Source organism: Protopterus annectens, chromosome 9.part0, assembly GCF_019279795.1.
Source record: "Protopterus annectens isolate FY-2018-M chromosome 9.part0, PAN1.0, whole genome shotgun sequence".
Classification (NCBI taxonomy): domain Eukaryota; kingdom Metazoa; phylum Chordata; order Ceratodontiformes; family Protopteridae; genus Protopterus; species Protopterus annectens.
This window is the reverse complement of record NC_056743.1, coordinates 1,003,252,768-1,003,271,193: the sequence shown is the minus strand read 5'-3', so window position 1 is coordinate 1,003,271,193 and position 18,426 is coordinate 1,003,252,768. Positions and strand designations below refer to the sequence as shown.

At 43.4% G+C, this 18,426-nt stretch overlaps 1 protein-coding gene across 1 annotated transcript in view; it reads right to left on the bottom strand.

The window, feature by feature from the left end:
* The window catches only part of KMT2D (lysine methyltransferase 2D), a 3,358,270-nt gene that overhangs the window by 1,457,775 nt on the left and 1,882,069 nt on the right, over nucleotides 1-18,426 (bottom strand). Inside the window, exon 22 of the mRNA XM_044082193.1 lies at nucleotides 8,587-8,925. Coding sequence (XP_043938128.1) covers nucleotides 8,587-8,925 — 339 coding nt within the window. The remainder of the gene's footprint in view (nucleotides 1-8,586; nucleotides 8,926-18,426) is intronic.

Here is an 18,426-nt window from a genome sequence, read left to right as displayed (position 1 = left end):
GATTGGCTTCCTTTTTTTGGAGGATAGCGTCTTGGTTCTGTTTGGGATAGCACGATCCATGCACTCATGTTAAGTGCTTATAGAGGGCATTTGTGTAGGATTCAGTAGTTGTAACTGTATTGTCCATCTGCATGGGTGTCATGAAGTTCACCACTTCTGTCTTAAGAAGCATGAAGTTGGCTTTGGAGAAATATTTTACTGTGGTTTCCTTAATGGGGGGTGGGGGCGGGATGTTGTTATCAAGGATGATAAGCTTATGGTCGGATCGGACCAACGAGGAGTTGACGTCAGGTGTGGGACACCGGTCACTCATGCTGGAAATGACTAGGTCTAGGAAATTGTTGCCCTGGTGGGGGTGTGGATAAGTTGATCTAGGGCATTGGGGTTTATGAATTCCAGAAAGCGTTGAGCTAAGGAGTTGGTACAAGAGTAGTTTTCCCAGTTAATGGTGGGGTAGATGAAGTCACCCATTATTAGGGTGTTTGGTTGAACCCTAATATTTTCCAGTACATCAAGAAAAGAGGAGTGGGAATCCTGGGGCATGGTGGGGATCTGTAGCAAGCTACAATTTGGATTGCAGTTTTGCCCAGAATTAGATGCACTTGGATAACCTCGGATGCATCATGCTAAGCACCTAGCCCGGAGGTGTGGATATCCTTAATGAATATGGACACACCTCCGCCTTTGGCGTTTCGGTTCAGGTTACATGGCCGAAAAGTGTGGTATAGGCTGGTAGTGCAGGGGTGCTCTCTGGAGCCTTGAACCAGGTCTCAGTCACTGCACAGATATCTATATTTATGTTCTCCATTTTAAGGAGTGCCTCGAGTGAGTGCATTTTGAGATTTAGACTTCTAGCATTAAGTAGCATTACCTTCAGTTTTTGTTTGCCTGTTCCTGTTATGGTGGTGAATTTGTTATTTGAACCCTGCCTAAAAAAAACACTATAGGGGCAGCAAGAGCCTTAGCTAGTATCCGGAATCCCAGGGACGACAGGTGCAGGCCATCTGTGGCAAAGCATTGCGGTCTGTCGACCATGTCATCCCAAGCAGGCAGATACTGGATCCCCTTAGAATGACACCAGAAGCTTAACCAATTGTTGAAGTCAATCATTTTGTCCTTGTATTGCGGTATCATTCTGGGCGATAGCAGAATGCTACTCAGGGCTAGGGTCATACCTGCCTGGGCTACAAGATCGGAGAGCTCTTCCATGTCTCTTTCCATGTAGTCCAGTGAGGTACATCTCATGTCATTCACACCAACATGGACAATGACAGAGTCATATTTGTACTTGGTGTGGAGTGACCGGAGTGCGCGGGTTATGTGGCGGATCCTGGCAACCGACAGGCAGCTGACAGTAACCTTCTCCTTGTCTAGCCTGGTGAGTGGGACCATCAGTGTGCCTGACTATAGAGTACGTTGTTTTGCCTTATTGGCTGTGTTTGAGTGGCACACAGACTCTGTGGGCTGTGTCTCATTTGGGTTGTGTTGGGGGATGGAGGTTGCTTGCGTTTCTGTTTTGGAGGTCTCTGTTGTTCAGACAGATTATTATTGAGAGCCTCCGCGAATGTTTTTGTGTTACTGTGTGTGGATTTTGGTGGTGTAGATTTAGTGAGACTATGTGATGAGTGTGGTGTGGTGGAAAAGATTACCTTCTCTTCATGACTGTCAAGTTCAGTCTTGGTTAGAGAGAGCTTTACCTCCAGTTTGGCTAGATAAGTGCATCTCTCACATGTTGTAGTGTTGGGTGGTAGGAGGAGAGGGTTGTCAGTGTACATGAGGCAATTTCTACATTGCCTCAAGATGCCCAGATTCATCAGATAGACAGGAGAGAACACTGGGAGCTGACCCTTGGACATGCCTGAATAAAAAACGTTTTCCTCTAGATAAGTTCAAAGTACGACAACTAAACCCTAGACAGAAGGAGTAAGGAGGTTATACCTAGAGATGAGGCACTCCTAAACAGTAAACACAGTCATCATGAAGGTCACTATTGGGCATTTTTCTCCCACACTTCAGGCATTGTTTGAAGCCTTATGTGCCCTTTTTACCAGACATGTTAATACCAACAATATCAGCAATACACAACGAGAAAGCCAACAGATTACCACAACTAAGCACAAAAGTATAGTTATCTAGAAGGTAGAGAGAAAATACCAACGATGGTATAAAAAAATTACCACAGCGGGTAGAGAGAAGTCAAATTATCAAAATATTCCAAAATATCAAGGACTTAGCTGAGAGCTGGCTTGAATGCGGCTTTACGGCAACGTGGCAAACGAGATCTGGGGTAACAGGGAGAAGGGGATTATGGGTAAAATATTTGCTCGAGAGTTTTTGGCTGGCGTGAGCTTTGATATAAGGCTGACTTGGTTCCGAGGGCTCAGAACCGAACCCATCAGTGATGAATGGAATGAAGATTATCAGATAAGATATTTGCTTTTTTTGGAAAAATTGGCAAAAAACACAGGGAGATGACTGGAACTGTTCAAGTTATTCTCAAAAGCCACCTTAAGAAGAAAAGAAAGGTTTGTATGAAGAGAAACTCTATCTTTACAGCACACCAACTAAGGGGTTGAAGAATCAAGCACTTGCAACTCTGAAACCCTTCTTGCGGAGGTAACTGATACCAAAAAACAGTTTTCCATGACAAAAGCTTCAAATATGAAGAGACTGAAGGCTCAAACAGAGAGTCACCTAGAACCTGTAGAACAATGGGCAGATCCCAGGGAGGGAACGGATGCCATACTTGAGGCTGAAGTAGAAAATTACCTTTGAGAAATGCTTTGGAGATCTGAAGAGAAGCCAAAAGTCCACTAACCCTACCAATGTGAAAGTTAGAAATGGTCGCTAGCTGCATTTTGATAGTAGAGAAGTTAGAACCTGAACTAAACTCATCCAGAAAGTCCAAAATGGACTCCAAAGGGGGAGAAAAAGGGTCAAATCCCCAAAGCCTGTGACCACAGAACAAACCTTCTTCACTTATTGCTAAATACTTTTCTGGTGGATTCCTTCTGAGAAGGCAATATAGTTGACTGTAATGCCTAAGTTGTCGCACAGCTCAAGTAAGAAGTCCCTAGCCTAGATCAATGATGCCTTTGTGGGGATGGTGAGGAGCCAATAGTCTAGGTATGGAAAGACCTAAAAACCCTGTAGCCAGACTACAACCACATGTTCTACTTGGTAAATAGCTGGAGAGCTGTGGTGAGACCTAAAGGCAGGATCTTGAACTGGTAATGACTGGACCCCAGCCAGAAGCAAAGAAACCTCCAGAAACACTAGTCTTACCTTGATGCAATGGGTAAGTGTCCTTGAGGTCTATTGAGCACATCCAATTGCCGCTCCTCAGAAGAAGAAACATGGTCTGCATCTTGACCATCGGGAACCTGGTTTTTCTAACGAATTAATTCAACTTGCTTAAATCACAAAACTGGTCTGAGGTCCTTTGTTTTCTTTGGAACAAAAAAGAACCTGGAATGGACCCTGGATCCTATCTGATCAGGTGGAACCTTGTGAATGACTCGATTGATGAATTTTGAATCTTTGCCAGTGTGTAAAGTCTCTGATGGGGTGGAACATCTGGGAGACATTTTGGGTGACAGCTTGGAGCATCAAAAAAGGAAATGTAATAACCTCTGGATACAACATTCATCACCCTGGTGTCTAAGGTGATGGCCTCCTACATTTTTGGGTGGAGAGTTAGAAGACCCCCAACTGCCTCCAGAGAAGAGCAGCCAGGCAATTCTTCATGCTCACTGAAAAGTACACCAGAAAAGGCCAGAGGAAACCCTAATTAAAGCCCATCTGGGGGGGGGGGGGATGAAACGTTATCTGGCTTTCTAGGAATGGGCTCCACTGTGATGGGTTCCTTCCACTATCTCAGGGATACCAGAACTGTAAGGGCATCCAGAATGGAAACCACCCAAGGCATGAAAGGGCTTACATCAAAGGCTTCCAGAAATATTGATTCCTCCACAAAGGGGGCTTCAGTCGTTAAGCCTCTGCGCAGGTGAAGTAGCTCCAATAAATAGGCAAAAGAGGTGTCATCCCGCAGGAATTTAGGGGAAATCTGTCCTTCCTCAAGGTCAGTATACTTGGGAAAAGACTCCTCTGTAGAATCCAAGTGTTTCCGCTTTCACTTTCTCTTCCCCAAAGCCTCCCATTCTGAGAAAGCTGGGGTAGAGGTGGAAGAGCTAGGAACCCTGTCATGAAGGCAGGCTGGAGGCTGACTGACATAGGCTTCCGTGGAGCTGACTGTGGATAAAGGATTAAAGAATCTTATCAAAAATATGTCTCTAACTCTTCAAAGAAAGAAAAGTAAAGTACAGCCAAAGACCAAGCTGCAGTATATGAAAGTCAGCAAACTACATCTGGGGAGTTGATGGAGGAGTGGGGAGTTATAGGTAAGGGAGGTGAAGCCGAAAAGCCTAAAGACTTCAGAAATGGCAGGTTGCATAGATAAGAATCAGATCTGAAGTCCCACAGGCTGAAGTCAGATGGAGCAGACATTGGATCTGTTTATTTGCTGTTCACGCTTACCACTGGAATCTTCCTCCAGCTTTCAACAGCTCTAGTGTACCCTCCACTACACCCCTTCACAGGCTTTTCATTTTGCAGCCTTTCACCGACCCTTCTACTCCAGCTGCACACATTTTTCCTCAGGTAACACAGCTCGCTCTCTCTCTAGGTTTACTAGTTTCAGCTCCATTATCCTGCAGCAAAACACTTGAGCATGACCTTAAAACCAATACCCCACTGGCCAAATCTGCCTCCTCTCTATCAATACCATTTTTTGCAGCAGCATCCTGTCTTTGTCATCTCCAACTATTTTGTTTATCACCACACTCCACTGCAACAGCTCCAATTCTTCGTTTTTTTTTTTTGAGACAGCCAAATGTAGAGTGGGTCATCCAGACCCCCTGATGTCAGGATAATCACTTTCATGTCATTATTTTCCTTCTGAATTACATAGTCCATGCCTTCTCCATCCCATCACCAATCACATACACCATCATGGATTCAGTGATTACCAGTAACAGCCCTCTGGATGCAATGATTACCACTAACAGCTCTCTGGCTCTACCTAGTGACCTCCTCACAAACAATAGGGAAAGTCTTCCAGTGCCCTAGCCAAATTTTCCCTAATCAGTAGGACTACTACTTTGCGTCTCCCACAAAAAAAAGAACACTGGACAAGTGGGATTATCCTGGGCAAAGGGAAGATGAAAGAAAAACTTACTGACTGCAATTCATCTGGTTGCATCACTGAAATTAGCACTCTTGTTCTCCTGACTGTAGCATTATGTTTAACATCACACTATTGCACTGTACTGTTGCACTGCTGTTTGCTATAAAGAATATCTACAATAATTTAGCATTGTTGCTATTACTAATTCAGGTAATTGCGCATTGCTGCCAGCTACCTGTACTTGTTTTCTAAATTAATGACTACAAGTTTTGCTCAATGGTGATGCACTGCTGATTGTTACTGACTGCTGCTACTATTATGGCATTTAAAGTTACTGATGTACAGCACTGCACTAGAGAGAACTGGATTATACCCCCCCCCCCGATATATTTTTGCTACCTGTACTGATCTGCTACTCACTGTGCAAGATCTCACTTTTGATCACTGCTGCTACACTACTGCTTGCACTGGCTGTTCTACTGTTGCAGAAATTGAAAGTATCGCATCCCATTGTTGTGACAGAAACTAATGAATGAGAATAATCAGAATTAAATTTGCCACTTGCTATGGACTACTTTAGTGTTCCTACTTACAGCGGTCACTTTTCCTTTTTTTTTATTTTGCATTTGTAAATATTGCCATAATTTCTCGTGTCCAGAGCCTGCAGTAGTCATACCATATTCCAACATCCTTCAGCCACATCCTATATCACCACTTCTAGTTCAATCGGTTAAAGCCTTATGTATTATACCAAGACTCTGTTATTAACCAATATAAACCCCCATACACCAGCTAGTATGTAATTTCAGTCAGGTCATGCTCCTTCTATAGCCAATCTGACAGCATTAGGCATTCCCAGGGAGTATAGCAACTGATTCACGCTTACCCTTGAATGCCACTTGACACCTCTCACATACAGAATTACTCACTGAACATGGAGGACACCATCTTACCTTAAAATACATTTGCTGAGCACCACATGTACACACATCTATAGTACGGAGCACCTCCACTATATCAACTTACTAAGAGGTTAAGAGAACACTGTCTAAGCCTCCTACATTAAGCACTAAACATCCAGCCATTTCACACAGTAAAGCACCCACCTTCATCCCTGCAAGGCCATAGGCAGTAGATAGAACTGTAAGAGTCAAAAAGGAGCAGACTACAAGCCTTTAAAGCCTACTGGATTGGCATTCACCTATAGTAACATTTTAGTAATAGTCACGTCCAATGTCAGGCAATATTAGCACAACACTCACTAGGCTAAATAACAGGACTGATGGTTACATAGCTTGGAGTCAGGATTCAGGATTCAGGATGCAACAAGGGCTCTTACAACCGTCCATCCTAGGAAAGACAATTTTTACCTGTCAATGGCGTATGTGCTTTGGCAATTTACCCAGAAAGACACAGACATACAAAACTGATCTTGTTACACATGTATCTGAGGCAAGGGCGGCACTGGTACAGAGATGTATTTTATCATCAGTCAGAATAATCTCAAAATTCAAACACAACTGGCTTTACTAACAAGCTGTGTAGCTAGTGTCATTCTAGAATTAAGAATGCGTGTCCACCTCTCTTGCCATGGTTTTTGCATTGTGGCTAAAGCCTTTTTTGCCCACACTGCTTTTTTTAGGCGCAGTCCATCACATAGCAAAGTCTAGCTTGGAACACATTAAGACAGCTTTACGTTTTTTTTTTTTTTTTTTTAAAGGAAAGCAGAAGGACCTCAATTTCAGGCAAGCTGAGCACATTTTTATATGTTCAACTATACAGGCACGTTTAGTATTCATCCATTCTTCAGATTTACAGGCAATTATGAGGGAACATCAGCATTTGTCAATATCTCATCGCCTCTCGACCTATTATTCTTCAAGATCCCAAATTTGTACTATTACATGACAAATCACCCTAAAAAAGATTACCACTTTATAGTCAGCTATACAACACTATACATGCCCCCTCTTCTTGACCAACAACTACTGTACTACCTTAGCTGAAATCCCTGTTAACCCCAATACTTGTCTACTGGATGATTTCAACTATCTGCTAATAAACTGAGTAAACTACACTGCCAACAATGGTCATCATGCCTAACACTTCCTATACATTACAAAATTAAATGAATACCAACCATAGTACAGGAGCAGCCAAAGACAGAGGGTAGAAATTAGCAACAGAATGTGCCTTGCCCATCCTAAGGGGGGGAGAAAGGGGGTCCAGCCCATTGCAATGCTGGTACCTAATGGCCAGTGAGAGAGAGAGGTGCCTGGTATGCAGTGCATGTGCTAGGCTAAACCAAGCTACATCTGCATGGTAGATTTCACAAAGCTTGTGTGGAATCACTGGAGAAGACATGGCAGGCTGTCGAATCTACGTGTCAAAAATGGATATCAGCAAGCAATAAAAAAGCATGACATGGCCTGGACTTCATCCACAAACAGAAAATAAGTCATTTAAACTCTCAAACAATGTTGAGAAAATGTTTGGGTCACCTATAAAAGCCCTTCTTCACAAAAAATAATAAGGGCACGGTCTATAATTGCATCAGTGTCAAAAAGAACAGTATCATGGTGGGAAATTAACAAACTCATGGAGTCAAGAAGGAAAAAGCAAAGGCAGGCTCTGTCTGGATCTGTGCCCTTCAAAAATTGCCAAACCTTTTTTTAGCTTCACACATCATCTCAATGGAGCATATTTTAGACCCCCCCCCAAAAAAAAAGTCTCTTCTCCTGAAAGAGAAGTGCTTTACCACTTTACATTTCTCACTTCTTATAATTCCACCCGTAAGCCTTCTTACAAGGATTAAAAAGGTAGATGAAATCTCATCAAAAGGGTTAAGGCACAAAACAAAATGTCAAGGTAAAAAAAAAAAAAGCATTTCACATCTGCTTTATTCAATATTTTTTTTTTACATTTGGTGGTGGTGCTGCGGTAGTGTTGTCGCCTCACAGTAAGACGTTGTCCTGTTCGATTCTCAACTAGAGCGTCTTCTGTGTGGAGACATGCGTGAATGGGCGTACCTTTGTTGAAGGCTGTGAGTCAGGGCCGGCAACTTGGCACGTAAAAATCTACTGCCAATCATTAGCGGACCGGAGTTCCGCTGTGGCGACCCCTAACTGGGAAAAGCCGAAAGACACAACAACAACTAGACTGCAAGTCAGCAAAATGTCAGAAAAATGAAAGGCTGCATGTAAAATGTCTTAGCGTGCTGTGGAATCAAACACACTGGCTGAGCAGCACTGCCATGTAATCAGCTACACAATGAAAATGTGATTTGCTTAAACAGCAAAGCATGTATGTTCAGAATCACAGACTTGCTTTACAATAATATGGAAAAGCACCTGACAGTGTTACTCAGCTGATCAGCCTTAGGAGGAAAACTATTTTCTTACCAGGCCTATATGGTTTCCTTTTTCTCTTCTTCCCATCCTCTGTTTCTTCATGTCCTTTTCCAGGTTCAAGCTCCCCGAGTAGTTTCTCACGTTCTGCCTCTTCTGATAACTTTCCATCTTCAGTTTCCTCCAACACCCTCATGGCTTCAATTTCTTCAGTCCTCTTCCTATCGATAACTTCTTCCTCCTCCACTTTAATACATACTTTCTCATCTAATCCTTTCATTATGTAACTGTCTTCAAGGGACTCTCTAAACATGTTCTCACAGCCAACATCTCGATCGGGACTACCTGGTGTATCAGGTTTTAAGTCGCACTCCATTGGTTCAATGGCTAGAGCTTCGGGGAAAAAAAAAGCTGAGCATTACAAAGATCAACAGCCAGCATAAAAAGTATAACACAATTCTATATTACAAAAAATAAACATAAGCACAACAGTTTCCTTTGAAAAGAAGTATTCAAGTCAATAAAAAATGCAAAGAACCAACCATGAGTAAAAGGACTTAAACCAAGACAAATCCTCCATTCATACACTGCACGCAAGGCAGAGAGTTAAAGCAAAGGCATCAGGTTTACACATTTCTTGTAAACCCTCCTTGCTACTGCTACTGAAACTATAGCACTTCAGCTGTGATGAGTTTAAGGCGATACTGGCATGAAATGCAGAATACTTAAAGACTTTCCAAACAGCTGAACAGTAGCTTAACCTCTTGCCCCAGACTACACTTCCCAAATCACTTATTAATCTTCAATACAAAGACAGCTGTCTTTTCATTTGTTCCATGCTCAGTAATGCTAAAGAAACATCTTTAAAGGGACAAGTATCTGTCCCTTCTCTCTATTCCTTCAAGCTAAAGAAAACTCTGATAAAAAGAAATTCATATTTGGACATATTTCTTTGAACTAGCAAGTACTCTAGTTCCTAAACAAAATAAACCTCTATGCCAAAATGGCTACCAACCCTATTTGCTTTTAATGTAGCTACCTATATAACTAAACCATTATGTTTAATGATTTTTTCAATCGAAAGACTAACACCAACAATAAATGACTACCAAGCAGTAACTTAATACACATGGCAGAAAGTGGACTACTGGACAAATCCAAGAGTCCCTTAAGTACTGTCATAGGAAGTTACTAGGCCAATGGCCCTGGGGCCCTTGCAAGCCTAGCCAATAATTTATCCCCCAAAAAAGAAACCTCAGTCAGCACCTGTTGCCTCTGTCAATGAAGGACAAAGGTGGAACCCCTAGGACAAATGTGGTTTTCCATCCACTCATCAAGGTTGCGCTTGAAGAGGGTCAGCGAGGCACTGACATGTATGGGAGGTCTACTCTACAGATGGGACAGCCTCTCGGAGACAAACCTGTCTCTTCAGCAGGTTTTGCTGATGTCGCATATTAAATTTAGGCCTTTCGAGCGGGTAATGTGCGAGGAGTTAAGACTTACGGATATGGAGCATCTCTAGTAGGGCAGGGTTCAATATTGCCTTGTAGGCGAGACACAAATCACCTCTGAGCAATCTCTATGATACCGAGAAAAGTGATGGTGATTTGAGCCTGTCCACAAAGGACAGGTGTTGTAGACCATGGATTCTCTTTGTGAGCATTTCTATGGCCTTTTCAGTTGGTGCAGCTGTTTGGAAAAGTACATACCAAACGGAAAATTATACTCAATTATTTGCTTAATGAGGGAAGAGTACAGAGAGGTAATAACCTCCTTTTTTCCTGGATGCAATCCCTTTACTTATGAGATGAACCAAGTAAAAGGGTTTTCTGACCACTGCCGCTACATGATGGTCGAATGCGAGATTGTTGTCAACCTGAGTACCCAGGTCTCTCACCACAGGTTGTGTGTTTAGGAGTTTGCTGCTGATGTGGTCATCAGTAGAGGCCATGTTTATGCCACACGGTATGATAATACATTTTTTTGCATTTAACTTAAGGCCATGACTGGCACCAGTCACTTGTTGCTGTGAGACCATCTTGCAGTATATGTTATCATCATTTGGGGAATCAATGACAGCACCCAACTTGCAGTCATCCGCAAACTTGGTCAGCCACAAGCCTTTTGTCTTTGCCTGGACATCTGAGAAGTAGATGCCAAACAGTAGGGTACCAGGACAGATCCCTGGGGACTGCTGTCAGAGGTGGAGGCACCTATTTTGACTTTGTGGCTCCTACCTGTGAGCCAGTTGTCCACCCACCTGATGAGATAGGGATTTACGCCAAGTTGTGTTAGCTTTTCGATGATGCCAGAGTGAGAGATTGTGTCAAAGGTCTTGGTCAAGTCAAGACAGGCTGTATGTACTGACTTTATCCTCATCCAGGGTCTTGGTGACAGTCTCAAAGAAGTCAATCATGTTCAACAGGCAAGATAGGAAAGTTGTGTAAAATCTTACTATAACCATAGATGTCGTCTTCCATATTGCAGTATTCACTAGTAGGTTTACCTTTCTTCCTATCAGCTTATTCGGCCAGGTTCCAATAGCTTTTCCAGTCCCTGTCGGTACTTCGGAAGCCTGACTTGTAGTCCGGAATGTGGGCCATAAAAGTGACGTCTGCGCACACCAGTCCTCAGAACCAAGAAGCCCCAGACGGAACCAGTCCTGATAGCATAGCCTGTGTGGGAGCAGAGGAGAGCAAGTGCAAGGAAAACAGGGGGATGAAGAGAGGGAAGGAATACTGCAACATGGAGGAGGACATCTATCATTATGGTAAGATTTTACACAACTTTCTTATGCTCTTCTATTCCAATGTTGCAGTATTCACTAGTGGGAGAGTATAAAAGGTCACTGCTGGCTGGGTTGTGGGTCTGAAAGAGATTCCAGGAAACCATGCAGGACAGCTCTGGCAAATCCTGCTCTGGTCCTGGAGATGTGGTCCAGCTTATAATGTCTGGTGAAGGTGTGCACACATGATCAAGTAGCAGCTTCCAGAATGGAGTTAATATCTAGATGTTTAAAGGAAAAGTTCACCTTAGAACTCAAAAAACATTTTTTTCCTTGTATCTGTTTATGAGCTATTTAATACCTCAAAATCACTCAAAATGCTTTCCTTTACAATTTTAATGCGTTTCTCTCAAAATGGCGGATGATGGGGCCTGCCTTGGTAATGTGATTTTACTTTCTTGCTTTCCTTCCTTCTTCCCAGAATACATTTCAAGTCCTGTTTATATGACTCATGCCAGACATACGGAATGGTGCTGTTTTCTCTTGCCATTAAAATATAATGGCAGGACTGTGAAGCACTGTCATCTAAACACACCTTCTGTAAAAGAGCTGCTTCTCTCTTTACCTCACTGAGCCTCATTTATCTATATGCCAGAGCTTGTTCTATGCCAGAAATAGCTGTTAGCTACTTGTTAGCTACTTGCAGCAAAAGAAAGCAAACAAAAAATCAGTTTTTTGTTAAGAGTCTTTTGTAGCCCTAACAAACTTGATGTATCCTCCCCCACACTCATGCTGAGGTGTGAAAACTCTCACTGCAGTAAATAATCCATGCTGTACATTTACAAGTGACAAGTAGTAGGACTCCTTAGTCTGCTACTTCCCAATGCCTTCAGTGGGAGGATTTTTCTCTCTCATGAATGATGCAGACTTAAAATGTGCTTTACTATTTCCTCAATTATCTGTCATGTTCCCCCTCCTATTTTCTAGTTCATATTTATTTATAATTTGGTAACCAGGAAAGTGAACTGGTCCCAGGACCCTTTTCAGCCACAACATAAGCTACACTGGCAAAGATAATTATTAAATGCACTTATCAATACACAGAAAAAAATACTGACAGAAAGACACTGACCAAGACTGCATGTGGAACACATAGCCAATGTGTGACAGTGACCAAGTAAATCATTGAACAACATTTACTAGAATATATACATTAACAATGCTTATCTATACTATGTTGTTTATTATAAATTATTGTATGCACACGCGCGCGCGCGCACACACACACGCGCATATATATATATATATATATATATATATATAGTGTGTGTGTGTTTCTGTATATGTGCACGTATATAAAGTACATGTGTGCGCGTATGCATTTAAACACAGTTAAGTACTTCTGATTTCCTTTTCTTGGTGTTCTTAATTCAAGTGCACATAGTAAAAGTATATTGTTTTTCTTTCGTCTTTTCCCGGTTAGGGGTCGCCACAGCAGAACTCTGGTCCGCTAATGATTGGCAGTCGATTTTTACGGTGCCGAGGTGCCAGCCCGACACCCAATCTTCAACGAAGGCACACCCATTCACACACGTCTTTCAAACGCCACTCGACTGCAGAGAGGACATGCAGACTCCACACAGAAGGCGCTCCAGCCGAAAATTGAACAGGAGAACCTCTTGCTGTGAAGCAACAACGCTACCGCTGCACCACCACAGCTTATGGAACATAGTAAATGGTGTCAATAGGCAGTGGCAGTCTGAAGAAGAGAGTAGCCAAGGAAAGGTGGGTGGATGGGCTGGCTTAGGCTTATTAGTTTTGTTTTGTGTCTATAAAACAAGGTAAATCAGAGAGAGAGCCCATCTGGATAAATATAGATTGAAACTGAACTGGGCTTTCTTTCTGCTTTCAGAGGAGACAACAAACTGATCAGATTTTTTGATTTTTTGAATCCTGGTCAAGTAGTACCTTAGTAATTTGATGAACATCCAGACAGTGTAATTTTTTTTCAGAGACCCTTTTGACTCGGAAAAAAAAAGACAGAGGTCAATGCATTGGTTTAGATTTGATGTTTTCAGAAATACCCACATGGAAATTAGAATAGCTGCCAATTGAAACTTAAGAGTAGATGGAGATGAACCTGCATGGAAGAGTTCAGGATCTGGCTGGCACTGGCTGAATAGCTCTTTTGCAAGTTCGTAAGCAGTTTTGAAATTTCCAAAGCTGCTATATCCCCTTTGGTACATGGTACATCTGGAGGATTTTTTGATTTGATTTGGAGAAGAAAAGGAATAGGAATAACCTTCGAAATGATGGACTGTACCCATTTGTCTTGTGTCATACAATGACGGAAGATACAGTCGGCAACACCTCAGGGGGCCGGAAAGGGCTTATCTGGAGAACGCTTCAAAGAAGGCCCTGGTGCCTGACCCTCTCTATTCTAGGGCGATCCCCTCTCATTGTTGTACCCCTCTGCGGCTTGGCGGGATGTTCCTCTGCCAGTCTAAGGGTCGAGTCGATTCTGTACTCAAGATTGTTCCTTCTGTTCTGGCCTTTTGGTCTTTCCTCAGGAAGTTGGGGTAAAAAGAAGACGGCAGGCAGAAAGTTCACACGGTCCGTCAGCGCACCTAGTCAGTTTCTTTTCCACTTGTGGACCAAAAAGAGATGATCCATCAAAAGGGGAGTTCGTGGAAAGACGCCTTGAAAGGTTGAAATAAAATTTGCATGCAAGTAGATCCGTATGCGTTTAATGAAGGCTACCCCCCCCCCTGGCGCAAGCTCGCTCCATCGGCCCAGCATAGAGGAGGAGGAGAGGATGGGAGGAGTTGGAAATAGAATTAGGATAGCCAGCTGCGTGTTCATTTCCAAACCAAGGCTGCTGGGTTCTTTCAGGCATTTTTCACCTTCTTTGATCAATGTATGTTCAAGTAAATTCAGCTGTATATTATGGTTGCTGACAATGCAAGAACTGACTCAAAGTCAGTGGGAATCTCTTACAATGGATCTGCATGTACCAGATATGCATCCCCCTCTGGAAGGACGTCACACAAAGCATAAAATACCTTTTTTCTGAACAGTATCACTGCACCTAGTTGATAGGGTTGCCACCTGACTCTCTCTCTGCAGTTCTGGCCTGTGTGTGTGTGTGTGTGTGTGTGTGTGTGTGTGTGTGTGTGTGTGTGTGTGGGCTTGAAAATGGTAAATGCATTTACACTTTACAAGAAAAAATATTTACTGACTTTTCTCTAAATGTTACAGAAATATTTGCTACTACTCAAGTTATCTTAAACTATTATAAATAGAATTTCAATACTGTGTTGCTGCTTATGTAAATTTATCAGAAGAGTTGACAACTGCCTTTAAACTCCAGACTTATCTAATTGTTTTGGTTTGCTATGAAAGAGGAGTGTTAAGTTCTCCCCCCCTCTGTAATAAAAACAGTGGAAACAATTCCACAGCTTTCTGTCTTTTTTACATCAGTTGCTGTGTTCCTGACATTAGCTAGATTAATTACCCATCTTAGACTGACAGCAGTATCGGAAAGGGTAAACTACAGAATTAATTGTGTCTATGATGTGTCATGCAGGTGGAGACGAATTTCTCTGCAATGTGAGAAATTGAGTTTTAAAAAGACAGTAAGTGGGCTTTCCCTTCCTTTGACTCCAATGCAAGGAAATAAAAGTTTTAAAAACTACAAGCAGGTTTCAGGTACCTACACAGTGCTCAACTATAATGTAGGGAAAAAAGAAACCCAACGATTGAGTTAAACTGTATGAGAGGGTGGAGTTTTCCTTTAAAGAAAGCTCCAGAGGAATAGGCCTTGTGGAATGGGCTCGGACATTGCCCATTAGTGTCTTTCCAAGGTGAGAGTAACAAAAGGAAATGAACCTAGCAATCCAAGAAGAAATTTTTCTTCCTACAGCTTTCCCCAGAGCCCTGGGGTGGAAGGAAACAAACAGCTGGTCTGACTTGCGTATAGGCTTAGGGAGAGGTTATTAACCACCTTGGGGGTGAAGGAGGAATTAATCCTGAGGATGACCCTGTCCAAACGGAAAACAAGAAAGGGTGGGGGCAGCCATGAGGGCCTGGAGCTCTAAGACCCTCCTGGCTGATGTCAAAGCTACTAGCAGTACTGTTTTCCAAGTGCAAAACTTCAAGTCAGCCTTGCCAGCTGGTTCAAAGGGTGGCAGAGTGAGTTCTTTCAACACAATTAAGATCCCAGGGGGGAGGAGGAGTTGGTTTTCTAGGAGGTCTTAAGTGTAAAACACCTTTCAGGAACAGCTTGGCTGGAAGCGTGGAAGAAAGTGGAGGCTCCATAGGCAGGCAGACAGGTGTGCTTTTAAGGAGGAGTAAGACAAGCCCCGTCTTTAGCAGTTCAAACAGGTAAGAGAGAATTAGAGGCAGGTCACTGTCCAGCGGCTCTATCTTTTCTGACACCAGACAGAAAACCTTCTCCATTTAGAGAGAGAGGATTTCCTCATGTTTGGTTTCCTGGCCTCTTGCAGAACTGAACGCACGTCCTCATTGTATAGGTGTATGAAGGGAATCAGAATCCTATCAGCCACAGGGGAGAGGTGCAGGGATCTCCACTGTCGATGAAGCTGTGTCCCCTGGTGCTGTGTGAGTAGATCCACTGGGGGTAAACTAGTGTTGACTGCCCTTGGACAGATGAAGAAGTAGGGGGAACCAGTGCTGCTTTGGCCAAAGGGGGTCACCAACAAGATTATTGGCGAGTCCTGCTGAATTTTCAGTAGGACACTCTGGATCAAAGGGAAGGGGGGAAGGCATACAGGAATTTCCCCTTCCAGGACATTAAGAAGGCATCTGTTTGAAGAGCTTTCAGGTCATAAGTTCTGGAAAAATAGCTCTGGAGTTGCCTGTTTTTGGAGGAGGCGAACAGGTCTATCTGTGGAATACCCCACCTGTGGATCAGCTTTAGGAATACCTCCCTTGACAGCATCCACTCGTGACTATCTGAGGAGGTTCTGCTTAAGAAGTCTGCCTAGCAATTTTGTTGGGACGGAATGTAGGCTGCCTGGAGGGAGATCCCCTGGGAGACAGCTAGATCCCATAGGTTTATAGGTAAGTGCTAGGCTATCTGCTCGAGGGCATCTGTAAGCCTAGCCAGAATGTGTTGGCTTTCGCTGCCCCCTTCGATTAGTTCCCTGTGCCTCTGTCCAGCAGAGCCATTAGTTCCCTGTGCCTCTGTCCAGCAGAGCCACTGCAGTGATCCTCGGGGTAAATTTTCTGTTTCCCATCCACTAGTCAAGGTTTCTCTTGAAGAGTATTAGTGAGGGGCTCTGCCTAATGTAGACTAGAATCCTGTTCCAAAGCATGGGAAGTCTCCGAGACAGGAATTATTCCTTCAGCACGTCCTATTTACTGTTGTGGTGACGTTTAGATCCCTAGAGCGTGTGGCTCCTGGGGATTTGTTTTTTTTTTTTTTTTTTTTTTTTTAAGTGGAGCATGTCCAACATTTCTGGGTTGGACATGGCCTTGTATGTCAGGCAGAGATCACCTCTGAGTAAGCAGTATGCAACAGAGTACAGCTGGAGTTTCTTCAGTCGGGCTGCATAAGGCATCTGTTTGAGGCCAGTAATCCTCTTCGTGAGGTACTTCTGTGGTCTTTCCAGCTGTTGCAGGCGTCTTGTAAGGTACATCCCAAATGGGGCGTTGTACTCTATGATGGGTCTGATGAGTGATGAGTAGAGGGGCATAATAACCTCTTTTGTTCTAGATACAAACCCTTTTGTGATTAGGTGGGCCACACAGAAGGATTTTCTAACCACCTTGGCAATATGATTATCAAAGGAGAGATTACTATCTACTTGGGTCCCCAGATCCCTTATTACATTTTCTGTATTTATGGGACTACCACGTATGTGGTAGTTCATGGGTACTTTGTTTTTTCCAAAGGGGATGACTATGTACTTTTTGGCATTTAGCTTGAGGCCATGATTTTGACACCATGTAACCGTCTCAGTGAGACCCTTCTGGAGGATGTCTGTATCAGCCGGAGAGTCAACTATGGACCCCAGCAGTTTGCAGTCGTCTGCGAACTTGGTCAGCCATAGCCCTCCTCTGCTTGCCTGTACCTCTGAGAAGTATATACTACCCATAAGCCAATTGGCAACCCATCTCATGATGTAGGGGTTTATGTTCAGGCTGGTGAGAGCTTGTCTATAATACCAGAATGGGGAATGGTGTTGAAAGCCTTTGCGAGGTCTAGGTAGGCTGTGTGGACCTCCTTTCCCTCATCTAAAGCTTTGGTAACTGTCCCAAAGAAGTCCACCAGGTTTAGGAGGCATGATCTGCCCTTAACAAAGCCAAACTGGATAGGGTCCAATGTCTGGAGGTTCCCAATGTCTCTGTTGTGTTCCATGATGAAGCGCTCCATAGACTTGCAGACTAGGCTAGTCAGGCTTATAGGGCGATAGTTCCCAGGGTCGGTTGTGGCTCCACCTTTGTGGAGAGGGTTAACTGTTGCTGTGCGCCACTCTATGCGTATGTAGCCTGTAGAGAGGCAGAGTTTGAACAGTGCATATAGGTGAGGGTTTAGTTCATTTTGGAGTTTGTGTAAGACATAGCCTGGGACACTGTCCGGTCCCATCGCTGTGTTTCTCGCTTTGGATAGGGCTGTTTTAACCTGTGTGTCAGTGACTGCCAGGGCTCTACATTCTTCTGGTATGGTTATGAGCCCTTTAGGGGGTGAGAGGGGGGGTGACGTTTGCACTAAACCTGTCTGCCAGAATGTTGGCAATATCAGTCTGTTCAGTGTATTTTGTGCCATTCTGCACTAACTCAAAGCAGATCTGAGTGTTTCCACCTAGGTTATTGACATAGCTAAAGAATGCTTTGTGGTTATCTTTGGAGTCTGTGGCAATTTTTCTTTCGAAGCTAGCTTTGGATGATTTTATGTGAGATCGTAGTTTCTTGCTGATACTGATCAGGGATGTCTTTCCTTCTTGGGATTTTACTCTTTTCTGTACTAGTGTCCTCCTCCTACTGTATAGCTTGCTTATGGCAGGGGTCCACCAGACTGGTTTCCTTTTCTTGGAGGAGTGAGTCTTGATTTTGCTTGGGATAGCAGGATGCATGCATTCTTGCAGGTGCTCACAGAGTGCCTCTGTAAGGGATTCAGCAACTTGGACAGTGTTGTCCTTTAGCAT